The 19,387-nt window shown below is 46.8% G+C and overlaps 1 protein-coding gene across 3 annotated transcripts in view; it reads right to left on the bottom strand.

The window, feature by feature from the left end:
- Positions 1–451: 451 nt before the first annotated feature.
- RBM20 (RNA binding motif protein 20) overlaps positions 452–19,387 on the bottom strand; it is a 199,261-nt gene continuing 180,325 nt past the window's right edge. Inside the window, exons 11-14 of one of the 3 annotated variants that reach the window (XM_054436183.2) lie at positions 17,962–18,622; positions 16,294–16,428; positions 8,729–8,850; positions 452–4,054 (exon numbers count right to left, since the gene is read on the bottom strand). In XM_054436183.2, the coding sequence (XP_054292158.1) occupies positions 3,944–4,054; positions 8,729–8,850; positions 16,294–16,428; positions 17,962–18,622 (1,029 nt within the window). In that variant the 3' untranslated portion in view covers positions 452–3,943. Of the gene's footprint in view, positions 4,055–8,728; positions 8,851–12,223; positions 12,462–16,293; positions 16,429–17,961; positions 18,623–19,387 lie in introns of those variants that run through there. The other 2 variants (XM_054436184.2, XR_010127465.1) reach the window with 2 other exon arrangements.

The raw sequence follows: 19,387 nt of genomic DNA, 5'->3' as shown, positions 1-19,387 counted from the left end.
TCTTTCACACCCAAGGAAGCGGGCCTTAGGAAGTCATGGGCTAACAGGGGCAGGGCCAGGCCTTTGCCTGTGCCTGCTATTTCCACTACAGCACTGACCACCAGGTATTCATCTTCACAGGGGATGGAACTGCCAGAAATGGCCTAACCCTGGTGCAGGACACTGGGTGGCAAAGCTAGGAGTTTATAAGAGGCCAAGAATTGTTCGTATCTGAGCCTCCAAAAGGACAGCAGTCCCCACTTAGTCAGACTCATCCCCCGAGGATCACCCCTGAGAATCTCTGATTCTCTCTGGTAACCTAACTAGAGCCGTAAGAAAACCTGTTTTGTCCTCTCTGTTCAACCATTGAAAATAATTCACAATTCAAAGGGACCAAATCTCAACCTTTCTGCTTGGTGAGCCTTCCCCAGCCAAATGTCGGACCCCTGCATGACACAGAGTCACTCACTCACAGCTTTCAAATTCTCTTTATTAAAAATCTTTTCTCTTTTGTAAAAACAAACACTTTGCAGTCAGTTATACAGATCAGGAAAAGTAGTGACAATTTATAGGACACTCAACAAATTTCAATACTTTACAAGTTCAAACTTAAATTAACTTAGTGTTTTTGTTTTTCTCATAAATTCAAAAAACAAACTCTGGTCCAGTTCAAGTATAATCTAATTATCTAACAGGTCACAGCCTCGGACTGTCCAAGAATGGGAACCCTGATACTAACGGCTGCTGCTCACACCGTCAAATTTTCCAAATTCTTTGGGGGATACTGTCTAGATAGATGCTATTTTGGGTGTTAACAATGAAAAGAAAATTATACAGGCCTTTTGTTGTATTAACCCGGGGTAAATATGAATCTGTTGCTTAAGGTAGCAATTGCTCTTTAGCATCCTTTTCTGGGAGACACTTTGAAATGGTTGACAAAACACTGAAGAAAAACTTTAAAAAATAAATCAATATTTACCTGGTTGCTTTTAATACTGCATTGTGTGTGGCACACATAGGAATAAAAAGTGCAAATCATAGGGTCAGTGAAGGACCATGCCAATGGAATTGTATAAAAATAAATAAAAATAAATACATAGGTACACGCAAGTATAGACTCTTACACGATTTTAAACTGAAGGTTCTGATTGAATGCAAATAGCGCCTTATCGCTCTCCCTCCCAGGGGCTCTCCCTAGCTTTCCAATATGAAGGCCAGTCTATCACAAGGGAGCCATAATACTACACGACCATCTGTATTTCCATGGAAATGCTGCTGGGGATGGGGGGTGAGGGAAGGCCGGGATGGAGTGGAATGAGCTGGTAAAGTCTGCTCCCACTTTGCTAGGGGATAAAGTGTCCAGTCTCTCTGATAATGTACAGTTCTAGCCTCTGATAAAAATTGTGGGCTATTTCCAGCAAAGTTCAGTAAGAAGGCCAAAGAAATGCCCCCACAATTCCCTTCAGTGGGAAGAAAGACACACAAGATCAAAGGTTTTCTGAGAAATGGAGGAGGCATAGCTGGTGTCCAGAATGCCAGGTTCAAACCTGTGGAGTTGGCCGGGGAACAATCTGGGCTGAGCCATGGTCTTCAGACTTTATTTGAGATACCTACTTTTCAGCAGCCCCCATATGGTCTTCTCAAAAGATAAAATTACAACAAATTTACTTTAAAGATCTTGGTTGGCTTTTATTTTTGATTCTAGAATTGGGCAACATGTCATTCTATAAAATAGAATGAGTGTTCCCATGAGCGAGCGGAGGAGGTTGGCTTTATAGACAGAAAAGGGCTGAGGAAAGCAGACACAAAGAACAAAAACCAGACTGGTCATCTCAAAGCTGCTTTCCTTATAAAGGTTAAAACCAAGGACACTTCATCATGCTGGTTAAAACTGGCCTGTTTGGGGATTTGGCTATTCTCTTTCTCTCTCTCTCTCCTGATTTCTTGGAAGACAGAACTTCAACATGAGTGACTCCCTTTTGTTTTGGTCTGTTGGGCCTATTGCAGGAGCTCAGTCGAAACCAACAGCCACCTATAAATTGTATTTAATAGCCTGATGATGATAAGTTCAGGTTTTTTGCTTCTTCCAACCTCTCCGCATCACATCTGTTCAAGTTGGTCTGCTTTCCCCTGGTGCTTGCCTTATCTGTTCTCTCTCACCGGCTCCCATGAGTCTGTCCCTTGCTGATGACTGCATGCTTTCAGGTTTACACTGATCATTTTATGTTCTTCATTTGTTCCCTTTGTGTGCCTCAGTTACCTGATATAAAATGTCAGCCTTGAACTAATCTCTCTGTCCTTCCTCCATTAGTACAGAGGACAGAATGTACAGTATACTCTCACATGCCATAAAAAGGAAAATGAAAAAAAACAAAACAAAACCCTACACAGTCCCTTCTCAGTCTGCCTGCCCAAGGTCAGGAACAGAAACAACAGGAACTGCCTAGGGGAGAGTGACCTGTCTTCCTTGTTTTATTTTTCCTGGGCTAAGCTATGAAGGCTGCTTTCAGGAGAGTATCTCAGCTCATGAAAACAGCTCCAGGCTCCCTTCTTACCTGCCCGAGGGCCTCTCTATGGCTGTGGCCGAGCCTCATTTCCCCCAGCACCTTTATCCCACACCCTTTCAATGGAATATCAGGCTAGAGACCCCACAGCCTGAAGGTACCCACCCTCCAGTACCAGAAAGAGCAGTGGGAATCATGACTTTTCATAACATTTTGGTATCAAACTCTGCACATACAGTCAAACCCAGGGAGCCCTCAACTATCTGCCCAGCTGGAAAGGGCCCACCTACAGACACCCAGCAAACTTCAATGCCACTCTTTGGCTCTGCAGCCTTCTCTTTCCTTAGCTTCTCCCCCAACTAGGGGGCCATTTAAAAACCATCCTACTGTGAGGTGGTTGTACCCCAGAGTGCAGGCTGAATCAAGGACAGATGATGTCTCCTTGACTTAAATAAGCTCATTTAACCCCCAAGACAACTCTGTTTTCCACAGCCTGGAGCTGTGCGCCTCTCAAGCCAATGCTGTGCATTGCAGAGAGGCCAGCATTCAACCTAAGCCCACGCCAACTGCTGCTTTAGCTGGAGGAAGATGCTTCTGTTTTTATATTTAATTATAGTGAATCTGTACCAAATTCATTGTCCAGAATAGAACAAACCCTGACATCTCCTGAAATCAAGAGGAGGGAAATAAGTGTGGAAGAAACTTATCAGAGCTTCCAAAATGAAGGGCTCTTTTCATCTTCTCTAAAATTCATTTAATTTTACTTTAAGGCATAAGTCTGGCAGATTTCTAGAATAACTGAGAGGATGAAAGAGTTATTAAAAACAGGGGCTTTTCAAAAGGGTGGCCCAGCTGGAGGAAGAGGTTAATGAAGACCCTCCCAGCTCTGCCAACAGATTATCTGTGTTGTCCCCTCACCAGGACTGCAGACCTGACTCAGCTCCTCATGAATGGGATACATGGGACACCAGGCAGAGATACTGCTATAGACTCACTGCAGGGGTTCGCCTGACCCAGGAGTTTCCATTAAACCTTTTCCTTGCCTGACTCAGCCAGGCCTGACCTGTTATAACCTATCAAGAATTTAAACACTGTGAAAATCCCTGAGAAGTTGGGTTTTCTGAAAAGGAAATGATCCTTGGCACATAAGGAAGGAGGGAGAGAGAGAACAAGAGGAAAAAGAGAGAAAAACAAATTGAAAGATTGTTTGAGAGAAACAAGAGTCAGCAGGCAGAGAGTTGGTGACCCTCAGTGGGCTGGACACACCTGGGTGACTTGGCTCCTGGAGACATATCAGGGGCATTTCACTGAGTCTCTGGGAACAAGCCCAAGCAACGTGCCCTGCTTGGTTTTCCTTCCTCTCAGGCTTTAGTCCTGTCCCCAGAATCAGGAAGGCCCCACTTCGGCAAGCTCTCCTTTCCAACCTTGCAGCAGCAGCAGTAGCAGCAGAAGCAGAAGCATCAGAGCTTTTTCCTTTCAAAGCGCGGCACGATTCCGCTGTCCTGTGGCCTTGGGCTACCTGCCCCCTCGGTCTCCTTGAGGCCCTCCTCGGCCAGCTGGGACAAATATTTCTGTGGAAAGAAGAGGGGAAGTGGAGGAAGGGACATGTTAGTAGGGACCTAGAAGGAGAGGAGAGGAGGGGACATGCCTCAATCATCCCTCTCCTGGCATCTGTGCCCAGCTGTGGGGGTTACCCTCTTCCTGGTTCACAGATCCCCCCAGGGGCTACAGAACTTATGCTAAGTACCTCATTATGTTAGCTTGCAAGTAATACATGTCTCCTGTAGAAAATGTAGAAAGTACAGGCCGAGTGTGGTGTCTCACACCTGTAATCCCAGCACTTGGGAGGCCAAGGCGCGTGGATCACCTGAGGTCGGGAGTTGAGACCAGCCTGACCAACATGGAGAAACCCCATCTCTAATTAAAATACAAAAAATTAGCTGGATGTAGTGGCACATGCCTGTAATCCCTGCTACTTGGGAGGCTGAGGCAGGAGAATCGCTTGAACCCGGGAGGCGGAGGTTGCTGTGAACTGAGATCGCACCGTTGCACTCCAGCCTGGGCAACAGGAGCGAAACTCCGTATAAAAAAAAAAAGAAAAAAGAAAAAAAGAAAAGAAAGAGTAGAAAGTACAGCTATAATAGTGAACACTTCCAAAGCCCTTATCTAGTGTCAAGTGCTGTTCTGACTGCTTGACTTAAATAAGCTCATTTAACTCCCAAAACAACTCTGTTTTCCAGAAACAGCCCAAGCTCTAGGCAACATATCTATGCTTAAAAGGCAGAGGGAGGGAAGCTGGAAGGTAGGGTAAATGAGCGCTGGCCTATGGCAATTGTGCAAAACAGCACCACTGCCTGACATTTGAGACTCTTAACAACCTGTTTCCTGTCAGGGCAGGCTAGTGGGTGGGGAGCCTTGGAGGTCTTTTGATGGATTTAAAAATGGGCCTGTCAGTTCTATCGTTGAGGGCTGCCTCTGCATGACCCCAGAACACTCACTGCTATGACTGGCCTCGGCCCAACACCTCGAGGCAGGTCGGGCTGCTCTTGGGCTATCTGGAGTCAACACAGTGAGGCAGACTGGGACAGGTTTGAGGCCCCAGCTGGGGTTCTCTGACAGGGCAGCAAGGAAAAGGCAAAGAGCACTGGATTAGGAGACAGAAGGGTGCAGACCAGTACGGTAGTTAAGTGTGTGCACTTTGAAGTCATATGACCTGGGTTCAAATCCTAGCCCTAAGCAGGCAAGTTATCAAATATCTCTGACATCTGTGAAGGGAGGGGAATAACAGTAGCAACCACCTAAGGTTGCGGTGAAGTCGAAGAGAGGCAACACAAAGCATTCAGCACAGCGTTTGACACAGAATAAACACTCAGTAATGTTGCCTTTTCTTATTAGTAGCACCAGCCATATGAGTTGGAGAAAGCCACTCCTCTTCTCCCAGCCTCAGATGCCTAATCTGTTAAATGGGAGGAACAGTGTTGTCCTCACCCTCCCTTCTGGGATGGTTTGTGGGTCAGATGAGAGGGTGTGTGTGAGATGACCAGGTCTGCCTGCTGTCTCCATAGAAGAGACTGCAGTTGGCTTCCAGAAATGGGTGCAGCCCGACCAGGAGAAGAGCAAACGGTGGATGGCAGCAGGCGAAGCTGCTGATGGAGCGCCCGGGTTGTCCTCTGCCTTGGCTCAGGGAGGGTAAACCGTGTGCTGAAGAAGGCAAGTGAACAAGCGTCCGGTACATGGACACGTTCCGCTCCAGGGCCTGGAGCCAAGCATGTATCTAGTTTTCCTATCGAGCGCTGGCTCCACCTGTTGTTCTGAATCACTCTGGGTGGGTTCTTGCAGAGCCATGGCCAGCCGTGGGGCACAGCACAGGCTGCTCAGAGAGAACGGAGGCTCCTTCAACCTGCTCCCTGCCTTTAGGAGCAACCTCTGGTCCCAACTCAAGGCCTGTCAGTGGTGTTAAGTTTAAAAGTTGCCTGATTTAAGTGTCAGCCATTACCTGCTGCTTGGGGTAGGGGAGGCTGTGTGGACAGAGGCATTCTGTCAAAGCCACTGACAGAAATCCTATGTGGGAAGCCTGTGGTGGAAACTCCCAGCTCCCCAGCAGGTGCACCAGGTAAAGCTGCACTGCAGTTGGCTGGCACGAGGGGCTTAACCAATGTCTACCCCAACGCACTTGAGAACTACAAGAATGGCTCTGGCCTGCTGCGGGGAGGGGAGTCTGCCTGGGGGCATGGCCCAGAGGCTCAGAACACAGTGCAGTCCACTGCCCTGGGAAACATACATGAATTAGAATTAGAGGCCCTGGCAAGTCTGAACTCTTCCTAACTTCCAAGGTGACCTTGAACTGTGTGGCCCCCTGAAGGGCTGCACAATACCACTGCAAATGCTGGATGAGAGAAAAGGTTCTCACACCGACTATCAGAGCCTGATATAAGGACGGTTTACAATACAGACTCTCAGGCCTAGCCCTAGAGAAAATGAGAAAACAAGTGTAGGGTGAGATCCAGGAAGCTGCATTTCTTTTTTTTTTTTTTTTTTTCTGAGACAGAGTCTCGCTCTGTCACCCAGGCTGGAGTGCAATGATGTGATCTCAGCTCACTGCAACATCCACCTCCCAGGTTCAAGCGATTCTCCTACCTCAGCCTCCTGAGTAGCTTGGATTATAGGCGCGCGCCACGACGCCTGGCTAATTTTTGTATTTTTAGTAGAGACGGGGTTTCACACTGTTGGTCAGGCTGGTCTCGAACTCCTGACCTCGTGATCCACCCGCCTCAGCCTCCCAAAGTGCTGGGATTACAGGCGTGAGCCACTGTGCCGGGCCCAGGAAGCTGCATTTCAGAAAGATGCCAGCTGGTACAAAGACGAAGGTTTGGGAAAATCAGGACCAGATGATTTCCAAGAACCCTTCCATCCCTACCATTCTGTAGGTTTCATCTTGTTAGGAAAAGGGATGATTATGTCTTCAAGCTAGATGACTTCCCTCAGCTGGCTTTGTGGGACCCAGTCTGACCCTCCTGCTCTGGCCAAGTCAGGCCTTTTCTTGCCTTGCCCCAGAAGAGGCCTAGTCCTGGGCCACAGGTGCTGTGGCTGCCTCAGTCACAGAGAAGCTGCTCTCCGGAGGGAAATCAGAGGCTTAAATGACTTGAGTTTGGGCATAGCCTATGATAGTCCTCTGCATATGGTGATCCAGGCCATGACATTATAGGTCTCAGTTTCCAAGACAAGTGTAGTAGAGTAAAAAGAGGAAAGTGATTCAGAATCAGGCGATTTGATCCTAGGCCCAATAACTCACTATCTGCGTGGACTTGGATGAATTATATAGCTTCTCTGGGCCTCAATTTTCTCAATTATTAAACAAGACAATTGGCCCATATCTATCTGAGTGAGTTTTGTTTTGTTTTGTTTTTTTTTTAACTAGGGGTGCACATTTGAATCTTTTGGAGAACTTTCTCAAATTACATATTCCTGCAATCTGCCTTCCACCTCCAAATTCTCCTAAATATCTAACTTAGTACCTGAATTTTAGAAACACTGTCCAGATGAGTCTGATTCATGTCCCTGGTTAAGAATGGCTAGATCAGTCACTTTTAAACAATTTAATGATAATAGTAATGCCTAGCCTGGGACTTGGGCACAGCCACTGTGAGGACTTCCTGAGTCAAAGCCTTGTGGTTCAAATAACTAGTCTGATTCCTTGTAGTAAAAACAAGAGGTATCTTGAGATACTTACCCCGGCCCTCTGATATACCATGTCTTCTGTTAAGCTATCAAAACCTAGCCCATGCCAGAAGTTAATCGTGAAAACCACATTCTAATGTATTAGATATTAATTAGGTATATATTATAGAACATATTACCATATTTCATTGATCTTAAGACACATTTTTTTCACACATTAATATCTCTGAAACAAAAATGCATTTTACAGTTGATGTAGTCTCATCACTTGGTTTGCAACATTTTTTTTTCTAATTGGTACCAAAAAATAGCGGTGCCTTACAAATGATGGCACCTCAGACTGGGTGAAATACAGTGTATAGAGTATTTTTTATATGTTGCCTTTTAACATACTATACCATTTATTTTATTTATCGCTTGTCACCTACATTAGAATGAAAAATCCATGAGAACAGGGATTTTTGTCCACTTTACTGTTGTTGTTACAGTATCCCTGGTCCCTAGAATAGTGTCTGATACCTAGCATGCCTGTGATAAGTATTTGCTGTACGGATGAACAGTTAAAAAGAACAAAGCAGTGTTTTTTTTATTCTAGCAAGCAGGGATACCTGCATAGGGGAACAGAAACAGAGAAAAACTGGAACATCTGAGTCTTGTGGGAAGGGGTCAGTCCCAATCACAGGCCAGAGGAACACTGGCCTAACTTGAGTTACTCACAGTATAGAGGGAGAGGTGGATATTGCCAAAGCCAACCCAAACAGGATGTTTTAAGTATTAAAGTAGAGACATGTGCTAGGAGCAACATGGGAGGTAGCCACCATTGGAGAGCAGCCTGATGGAATCGAGTCTATGGGAAGATTAGGAGTTCTCCGTGTAGTGGAAGGAGACAGACACAGAAGCAGAAAACAGCTTGATGTGCTTGGGGAATGGCAAGTAACCTGTGGCCCGGAGTAGGCCTTGCAGGTGGGAGCTAGACTCAGAGGCAAGCAAGGCCGAGGACGCCAGAAACCTTGCCCGGTTATGGAGACTGGGGAGCCCCTGGCATGCTGGGCAAGGAGGGTGGATACCTGTAAGTTCCTGTAGTGGACAGCGCTGCGGCAGTGGCTCATCTTCGCTGTCTCCTCGCTCGTGTAGAACAGCCCACACAGTTTGCAATAAAAGCCAGTCCTGGGAACCACGAACTCCACCCCTGGGGAAGGTTGGGGGATAGACACGCAGGGTTAGGATGGCATGGGAGGCAGGCCCCTGTGTCCTGGCAGCCATCAGGTAGAAATGGGAGCCACGAGCTCCACCCCTCTCTTGCTGTTGACCTTGGCTGGTTACCGAGCTTCTCCAAGCCTCAGTTTCCTCATTTGCAGAACAGTCACAAAGAGACTCACACCCACTTCATTCACAGGTGGTTGTGAATGTAAGGGATGGACTTGGCGGTGTGGTAAGCACTTAGCCATCCCATGGCCTGCCGCTGGCCTGTTCTCCTACTATCAGCCTCCTTCCAAGAACAATGAAGGTGATTTCTGACATTTCTGATATTTCACTTGTTGGATTTCATTTCTTCACACTGTACCTCTCTCTGCAGCTGCTGTGACCAGGACTCTTGAAGAATTCTCTCATTTTTGTTTATTTTAGAATTATGTTCTTTACAGAAAAAAAAGCAAATAAAAGGAAGGAAAAAATCACCCAGAATCACTCCAATCCAAATATTTTCTTCCACATAATTAACCTGTATGTAGGCCTCTTTTTGGGGGGCCATTTTAGTCATACCCTAATTACAATTCTCTGTCCTCTTTTTTTCGTGCAATTGTATATCATTAACATTTTCCCACTTCCTCTAGTCTTTACATCTGAACCATCAATTAGCATTTCATTTGTGATTTATTAAATATAAGTCCCAGAATTCTGGGAGGCCTTTTGATTCCAAGCAAAGGAAACAATGGCACCACCGCCAGAGAGGAGTGACAATGTCACAGCCAGGGGATTCATCCTTGAAGGGATGGTGGCTGCTCCAGCCTCCACGAAGGTGTTTTGCAGGTCACAGTTCTCCTTTTGAAGACACGGTCAGTCAGTGGAGTGGAAAGAGCCCAGCTCTGAGAGGGTCCAGGCCAGATGCTAAGAACCCATGTGACCTGGGGAGAGTCAGCCGAACTGCTCCTGGGGCTCAGTTTCCTCACCTGAGAATGGAGGTAGGAACACATGCCCTGTTTACCAGGCACCTGACTGTGCAGCGCCAGCCAAAGGGCAGGGTGTGAGGGCTGTGAGAAGCAGGACCCATCAGGGAACTAAGAAAGAGGGGTGATGCTTGGAACACCCAATCCCACTTGCAGGCTGGGGGGCAAGCCTCTCTTCTGCTGGGGCTGGGCAACAGTTCCAGGTCTGGCCATCCTGGGTAGAAGGAAGGAAGGGGCCTGGGAATGGCACAGGCAGGGGAACAACAATTTCTTGCAGGGATTGGGACAGGCAAGGTCTCTACTCATGACAGCGCCTGCTCCAAGGCACAGCGTGGCCAACTGCAAGCCTAGCTGCTTGGGTGGCTTCACTTTCCTCCCCCCACCTCCCAGGACACTGAGCTAAGTGCCTAGGAGACCCTGTCAGAGGGAAGCAGCCTAGACTTGTCATTAGAACTGTTTTTCCATTTCAAAATAGCCACTTAATCAGTGTGAAGGGCAGCTCTGAGAGAGTGAGGTGGGAGGGAAGGAGGGAGCCCAGGAGGCCTGCCTGGACTGACAGTGGGGCTGTGGTCCGGGGCCTGAGGCGGTGTCCTCAGCCTGGCTTTCTCTAACTACCATGTCACAGGCTACACACCATGCCCTCAGCAGTGGTCCCCAGAAGTGAGAGGGCCTCACTCAGGCCCAGGTGCCCGGAGGGAGGTTGAGTGTCCTTCCCTTCCTCTCTGCAAAGGATGGAAAAGTGGCCCCAGCTTGGGCTGTGGGGGTCAGTTCTCCCCTCCATCTCACAAAAAGGTCCTGGCTCCTGGCTGTTGGTGCTGGCAGAGGCGCATTCAGCAAGGTCTGCCTCCTTCCTCGTTGTTACAAAATAGTTTTCCCTTTGCTGCTGCTCTGCAGGGAGCCGAGACCCCCGCAATATAGGAGAGGGGCAGCTGGGAAAAAAGGAGGGCTTTGATCAGAGCCACAATCTCAGTCCCGTCCCAGCCTCTGGAGGATGAGCCAGCTGGGCGGTACTAGGAAAGAAGCCCTGGGGTTTTTATTAAGCCCCCTGTTGAGTCCTCTGAGTCCCTGTCCTGGGACCCCCAGAAGGGGTACAGATGCCCTAGGAGCTACCACAGACCCTGAAGCAGGGATTGAGCTGGTAGCCAAAGCCCCCAGCAGTGTAGCTAGAGCTATCTTCTGTCAGTTCTGGAAGCGATTTCACTTGAACAAAGACTTCTACTGTGAAACAAACAAACAAACAAACAAACAAAAACAAAAACCTTGGAAGCCACAGTGTCATGGAGAGAAAATACAATGTAGAGGCAAACCCAACTCTTTTACTTATGCTGTGTGACCTCAGGCACACTGTTTACCCTCTCTGAGATGAGTTTCCTCATCTGTGAAATAGGAATAATAATGCTGTAAGTGATGTTTAGGGGAAGCACCTATCATTTTGCCTGGTACTCAAAAAATACTGGTTTGGAGACATGTGTTAAATATTTCATCACAGAAGTTGTTAATAACTGCCTAAATGTTGTCCTTCTCACCTGAACCCCAACCTCTCCCCAAGGCCACCTGGGGAGCCCGGCTCCACAGTTTGGTAGCAACTTTATTCCCTGGCCCCTGCTCTGCAGGTTCAGGCAGTACCAGGCAGTACCAGGCAGTACCAGGCAGCTACCAGGCAGCTCCCAGGCAGCACTAGGGGAAGAGAAGCCTGGGTGGGGAGAAACCCCAACAGCTGGTAACTTGTCCCAGAATAAATGGGGCTTGCTGCAGACACCACAAATCCCATGGCACAACTCAGGACACTTCTGGAATGTGACGGGGACATGAAGAGGCAGCATCAAGACATACTGCCCCGGCCCTGATATGTTCTGGAGCCACTCAGTCCTCCATTTTTCAGCCTCTACTAGGATCACTAAAGCTGCATTTGGCTTCTAATAACAGCTCATGGCATGGGTAATTATAACTCTGTCATCCTAGTAAAGCTGGGACGGATAGAGGAGGGAGCTTGCACTTTGCAGGCGACGCTGTTTGTTTCTACTGAGAGCAAGCCTTGGCAGGCTCGCGCTGGCCAGGGTCATGCAGAGCTGGCCTGGATCTCACGCACAGTGTACTTCCCCAGCCATGCCCACCCCCGGTCCCCGAGCAATGCGACTGGCCTCCCTTTCCTCCCAACTGGGAGCCCAGTCCTTGACATCCCTTATTTCAACTCTATGCTTTCCATGGGACAAAGCCAAAAAATTGTCTCTCACCTCCCTAGAAGTCTCCATGCCAGTAGTGACCAGTCCTGGAGGGTAAAGGGTTATGCAGCCCCAGTGAGAGAAGCCCTAATAGGTCTTAAATATTTCATGAGTGAATAATAATAATAGACAATCCTCATTAAGTACCTCCCACTGGAAGCCACTAAGACCTTACCTGTATTTGTTCACTTAATCCTCAAAATAACTCTGAGTAGTAGCCTCCTATTACTATAGCTGATTCACAGATGAAGAAATCCAAGCAGAGAGGTTAAATAAGTTGCTCTTTGTCATCCAGCCAGTAAGTAGTAGACAGGGGATTTAAACTCAGGGAATCAGATTCCACAGACTGTGTTCGTAGTTTCTGCACAAATGTTGCCTTTCCTACACTGTGTTGCTGCCTGAACTGGAAGAAACTGGAGAACAGAGTGATCTGAGATCAGAAATCCTGAGTTGTTGTTTTTTTTCTTTTCCTTTTTTTTTTTGAGACAGGGTCTCACTCACTCTGCTGCCCAGGCTGGAGTGCAGTGGCACAATAATGGCTCACTGAAGCCCGGATCTCCTCCCAGGTTCAAGCAATCCTCCTACCTCAGCCTCCCAAGTAGCTGGGACTGCAGATTTGCACCATCACTCCTGGCTAGTTTTATTTTATTTTATTTTTTGTAGAGACGGGGTCTCACTATGTTGCCCAGGCAGAGAAATCCTGAGTTCTAACCTGCATTTGCTATGTCATCCTGGGTAAGTCTCTGGACTTCAGTTTCCTCACCTGTCAAATGCAGAACCTCATACCATACTCCTCCTTTGGGGACCAATGCGATAATGAGTCTCAAAGCTAACTGAAGACTATTAACAAGTACAATCTGTAAAGGCCTCGAACTGAAAACAACCCAAATATTTGTCAACAGATGAATAACTAAACAGAATGTGATATATCCATATATGCAACACAATACTCCTCAACAATAAAAAGAAACAGACTGGCCGGGCACGGTGGCTCACACCTGTAATCCTAGCACTTTGGGAGGCTGAGGCAGGTGGACCACCTGAGGTCAGGAGTTCAACCTGGCCAACATGGTGGAACCCCATCTCTACTAAAAAAGACAAAAAACTAGCCGGGCGTGGTGGCAGGTGCCTGTAATCCCAGCTACTCCGGAGGCTGAGGCAGGAGAATCACTTGAACCCAGGAGGTGGAGGTTACAGTGAGCCAAGATCACACCACTGTACTCCCACCTGGGTAACAAGAGAAAACTTTTGTCTCAAAAAAAAAAAAAAAAAAAAGAAAAAAAAAAGAAACAGACTACTGATCCACCCAACAGTACAGATGAATCTCAATGATGTTGAGCAAAAGAAGCCAAACTAGCACATACAATAAGATTCCCTTTATATAAAACTCTAGAAAATGCAAACTAATATTTAGTGACAGAAAGGAGATCCTTTACCTGGGGTTTGCACTGTGGGGAGGGAGGGGTTACATAGGAGACAGGAAATTTGGGATATGATGAACATTGTTCCAGTCTTGATTGTGGTGATGGTCTCACAGGTATATTTGTAGTTCAAAACTGATCAAACTATGCACTTGATGTGCATTTACTGTATATCAATTACAACTCAATAGAGCCAATTTTAAAAAGGCGTGATACTATTTTCCTCCTAACTGGTTGGGAAAGATTAAAAACTGATAAAATCCAATGGGAGGTGGATATTGGGAACTCTCACTCAAGATCGCAGGGAAAACTGATACCATCTTTTTGGAGTGCAATTTAGTAGCAATTATGAAAATTTAAAATGCAAATACATACGACCCTACAAACCCCTGGCTAGGACGCTCTCCCACAGGAACACTGGCATACACATGCCACTGAACAAGCACATCTGAAAGGCAGCAGAGAACAGAAGCTAAGAACATGGCTCTAGAGTCAGATGACTGGGATTTGACCCTGACTCTGGCTTTTGCCAGTTATTAGCTGTGTGACTCTGCATTTCAGATTTTTTATCTGTTAAATAAGGGTAAAAACGGCACCTACCTCGTAGGTGTTTTGAGAGGGTCAAATGTGATAATACATACAGATCCCTAGGGATGGTGCCTGCATGGGGAATGTTAACAATAAAAGCTTAGCTATTAAAATGGGAAAAAGAGCAGACAGCCTAACTGTTCACCAGCAGAGGAAAGATCAGTCATTTATAGCATAGCTTTTACAATGGAATATTTGCAGTGGTTAAAAAGAATGTGTTCTCTATGTACTGACATGACGAAATGTCTAAGACCTGCTACTAAGTGAACTTGCAGAACATTATGTGTGTAGTGTGATCCTATTTTTGTGAGAGAAAAACTGGGCATGACAGTGGTAGGCTACCTCTGGAGACTGGGGAGAGACTGGAGGGAAGAGATCAATCAGACCTTTAATATTGACTTGATATGGTTCTCATTTTTTGAATTTGTTACAATAATCTTTCACACTTTCTATAATAAAAAACAGTAATAAAACACAAATTACAAGGTAGCAGAATTTATTCTTAATTTTTGCTAGTATCAATTAGGTTCCAAGTTCTTGGATGACAAGAGACTTGCTTTATATTTCTTGGTTACCCCAGAGTATCTAGCACAGTACCATGTTATCCAGTAAGTATTTGCTGACTGACTGAATGCATGAAGGAGCCCTCTCTTCTCCTGCAGGGTGGCCTTTGCAACTGTTTTCTAGAGCTAAAATACCCAGGGTCATCTCAGTTTATTCTAAGGTTAGTATTTCTTTTTCCTTCTTTCTTATGTTTTTGTCTTGGGAGATGCTGTGCAGCAAATTTATCCCTTAAAAAAAAAAAAAAGGAAGTTTGCTCTCCAGATCTGACTATAAAAATGGTACACCTGGAGGAAAGAAATAGTAAGAGATTTTTTTAAAGGAGAAGGGAAAAAACGAGCAAGTTGGATGGAAAGGAAGAGCCTCCATACTGACTAGCCCCTCCCTGCGTGATCAGACACGTGGTCATCAGGCATCAGATGACCTGTGCTGCTTATGCTTCCTTGTGACACTTTCCCAGGTGACACTTTCCTGAGCTCTCCTTCTGAGCAGCTGCTACTACTTTATCTAATTACTTTCCAACCTTTCAGAGCTAATGCGAGGACTCAAAGATGATGTAGGCTGGAGTTGCTGGGTTAGTGGTTGTGTCAGAATCTCCCAGGGAACTTTCTTAAAGTGCCTTCACTCCCTACCCTGAGACTCTGCTTAACTCTCCTCTTTGAAAAGGGATTCATTCCTAGATGATTCCATCAGTAAACTCCCTCCCCACTTCATTCCCAACACTTCCACCATTGAAAAAATCACTGTCTAAATTACAGTGAGGAAACTAAGGCTCAAGAAGGGGTATGACTTACCTGAGGGCACACAGTCACCCATAAGTAGGAAGAACAGAAGCCCAGGTCTCCCTGTTCAATACCCTTTCTATGAACTAGGGGAAGTCTGCCCCAAACACATTCTATTCAGCATCATTGCCTCAGAAAAGTTGGTGCTTTAAAGAGAAAAAAATATGTAGCATTGTTCTGGGAAGGGCTGGAGCAAGGAACAATAGCAGACGAGGTTCATTTTTGTTGACTTTATGGAGGCTGCTGGGCATCTGCTTTCCTGCCTGAATAAAGGCTAGGCTTAAAGGCTCCATGTCATCAAGAATAAAGCATACCCTGACAGGAAAAACGGGACTTCTTAGCTCTTGGTCCCAGGGCAGTGTTATTCAAGGCCTGTTTTCACGGAGTATCTGGTCTACTACGGGAGACTGAAATTGCAAGAAACTTTACAGCTGCCCCTTGCAAATCTAGGTTATTGCATCATACATTTAAAATAACGATAGGCCGGCCAGGTGAAGTGGCTCACACCTGTAATCCCAGCACTTTGGGAAGCTGAGGCAGGAGGATCACTTAAGCCCAGGAGTTGAAGACCAGCCTGGGCCACATATGGAGACCCCATCTCTACAAAAAAAAAATTAAAAAAATTAGCCGGGCCTGGTGGTGTGCACTTGTGGTCCAAGCTTCTCCGGAGGCTGGGGTGGGAGGATCACTTGAGCCCAGGAATTTGAGGCTGCAGTGAGCTGAGATCATGCCACTGCACTGCAGCCTGGGTGACAGAGCGAGACCTTGTCTCAAAAGAACAAAAAACGATGTCAACAACAAACGGACATAAAGCCCTCTCAAGCTCTTGAGGTTGCTATGGAACTGTTAATTCCTAGACCTGAATTTCAGGAAGGACTGTGTGTTTTGCTTACCTAGAGGAATGCTAAGTTCACTGAACACATCCTCTGGTTCCCAAGAGGGCAAAGAAAGGGGCTGTTTCAGTTCCACTTCAGTGTATTCTGGTGACCTCACCTCCAGAGATTTCATTTCCACGTACCTGGAGTTTTCTGCAAAACATGAACCAAAGCCAAAAAAAAAAAAAAGGAAAAACAACATGCCTCAAAGAGTCCCTGAAATTCTATCCCTGCATAGTATGATTGGGAATTGTCCCTTGGACTGCTTAATCACATAAGGCTGGGGCAATGGTTGCTAATTAGAACCAAAGCACTGTCATTAGGAGCTTTTTCCACTGCCAAAAGAATGCCACACACAATAAAACTTGGTGAATCTTTGCATTATGGCCCAGGGGGATGGGCTGCTGATGCCTTCAGTTGAGAAGATCCACCCCCCACCCCCCATGCCTCCCATCTCAGTATCAGTCCATCTCTGCAGGCAGAGGAATTACTGACGAGCAAAAATTGTGCTGACGTCCACCGAGGCTAGCAAAACAGGCAATGTCATTCTCTCCCCAAGCTCGTCAAGCTGTTATTAAATATGAACCCCAAACACTGGGTCAGCTAATAAGCCTCTAACACTGGCACATGTTGAGACCTATACTGCAAAATAAAAGGGGCTTGATTGGAGTGAGGTGAAGATTTCACTCCTCCTTTATTCTTGCCTTCTCTAGACAGAGCCTGGGCCTCAGGGTTTCTCTAGCAACAAGAAGGCATTTCACGGCGGGGTTTCCATGGAAACGCAGATCCATGCAGGTAAAAAACAGCTCAGGTCAGCTTGACACGGAAAAAATCCCAAGCCTCCCAGTTACCTAACAGCTCATGCCACCCACAGGGCTCTGGGTTGAAATGTTCATTTTTAACCCTTTCCTCTGTATTTTCTGCCCGACTCCCACTTCAACCTCTGGTGTGCTACAGGCTTTCCGTAAAAGCAAATCCCTAATTATTTTTACAGTGAGAATCTTAAAGGCTACTCTCCCTCCCTCCCCGCAAACCCCTTGATGGATCTTAAGTTCCACTTGGCAGAGAAGATGGGGCTTAGCCTATTTTAAACTCTCTCTTTCATGATGTCACAGTGCCGGGCATAGGCACAAAACGTCACCTCCAATGGAGTGAGAGAATATCCTGAAACAAGTCTTGTATCACCGTCAGACTCTAGCAAAAAATGGGTCTGAGGTAGTAAGAAGGGGAACAGCTGTACCCTTTAAGGAGCCTCTGTTCCTTCCCCTTCCACTACTTTCTTGCCTCCCCTACTCCTGCCCCCATCACAGAAATAACAGCCTGGGTGGCCCTCTGCTGTGCAGGCATGAGGCTCCTCCTGATCTCCTTTTGCTGATAACTCAGTCTAATTTTAGTTATCCAAGTCCATCTGGGCTCCTGTAAATGCAGAGAAGTCTTCCCTGAGTTTGCTTCTCAGAAAACATGCAGCCTCCTATCTAACTTCCTTTACACCACTTGCCTAAAATCGCTAACAGTTTAGCCAGGCTTTTAGAGGCTTGCCTTTGTTGCTAAATCACTTTCCGTACCCACTTTAATGCTAGTTGAAACCTTACTTATGTTCATTCCAGCCTGCACATGCTCATACTTTATCAGGTGAGCAGGAGTCCAATCAACCCGACCACCCGTGAGGAAAGGGGAGGTAGTTACCGGGGGTCAACACTTCTTGGCAAGCTTGGCTTTGGAGGTCAGTTTCGATGGGGGGGCTGGCTTTCTCCTCCAGGGGGCTGCCTTCACAAGCCCCATCTTCGGGGGTCCCCCTGGTCTTGCAATCATCGACAAATGGGCTTGGCTTCCGGGCCCTCTCCTCTGCTGGCTTAGGGGAAGACATTTGCTGGACTGTAGGGGCTGGATGAACATCTGAGCTCTCCACTCCCTTTGCCTCCTTCTCGTAGCAATCTGAATCCTCCAGGGAGAGGCCTGTCTCACTTTCAGCTGGCTTCCGCTCAGCATCCAGATTTAGGCCAGGCATTTCCAGGTCCATGTCACTGGGACAGCTTGTGGAAGCAGAGGGCAGTTCTCTAGGTGACTTGAGGCTGATTTCTGCAGCCCCATTCCCTACAGCCTTGACTCCTTCCTTGGGGAAATCCTGGGCCAGTTCTAGGTCTAAGGTGGTTGTCACACACAGACATGTTTCTGGGCAAATTTTGTCTTTCTGGTCAAGGGGCACAATTTCTTCCAGCTCTGGGATGTCTGGTTCCATGATAAAATCTTCTTCTTCCCCCACCTCGTCCACTGTCACCAGCTCCTCCATGTTAGTGGGATACCAGCTCTCCCCCTCTCCCTCACTTTCACTCTCCCAATCTTGTTCCTGTACGAAAATGCAGAATGGAGGTCAGAGGGTGGTTGAGAGCATTCAACTGGAAGGCACAAGACTTGGCCACAAGGACCACTCAAATCAGGAAGAATCTGAGCACTCTTACCTCTACCTGGTACAATTACTGCGAACCACTCAAGTCCCACAGCACAAACTCATCCTTAGGGTGATGCTCAAAGTTTGGAATAGGCCCTTAATGCTTAATCCACCATATTTAAAGTGACACAAATAATTTCAAGCCCTAGTAGATAATAGGTGCTCAATATACAGTTTTTGAATGCATGAATAATGAAGTTATAAACTCTAAATACTTTACTGGAGCGTCTTTCTTGCATCTGGGTCATCACTAAATGTAACTGCAGCAAAGCCCCTCACAAAATTCCCCCCAAGCACCCTCTCGCAGCAGAGGTACATACACTTCCACAGCCAAAGCTCCTACTAGGCCCCCTTCTAGAACTTTCCCCTTGGCATCTGCAGCAGCCCATGGACTCCCGACTCCACAGACAGATTTAAGAGGTCAGCTTCCCTGCCAGCGATACTCATTTCTCCTGCCTCTCCTGACCGGAAAGGCACGAAGATGGCCCTGTTCCAAGGACATTTCTTTTTGTTGTGGCAGCTCCAGCCCAGGAGAACTGTAACTGGATTTTTCATTTTAATTAAGTAAAACAATCTATACAAGCACAGTAGATGGCTTGTTAATCCTAGGGTCTGGGCCTGCTGAAGTCAGGGCCCCAGCTTGAGTGCCCAAAGCAGCTTCTC

Source organism: Pongo pygmaeus, chromosome 8 (assembly GCF_028885625.2).
Source record: "Pongo pygmaeus isolate AG05252 chromosome 8, NHGRI_mPonPyg2-v2.0_pri, whole genome shotgun sequence".
In the NCBI taxonomy this organism is placed as follows: domain Eukaryota; kingdom Metazoa; phylum Chordata; class Mammalia; order Primates; family Hominidae; genus Pongo; species Pongo pygmaeus.
The sequence above is the reverse complement of the archived record's forward strand: the minus strand, read 5'-3'. Positions and strand labels throughout refer to the sequence as shown.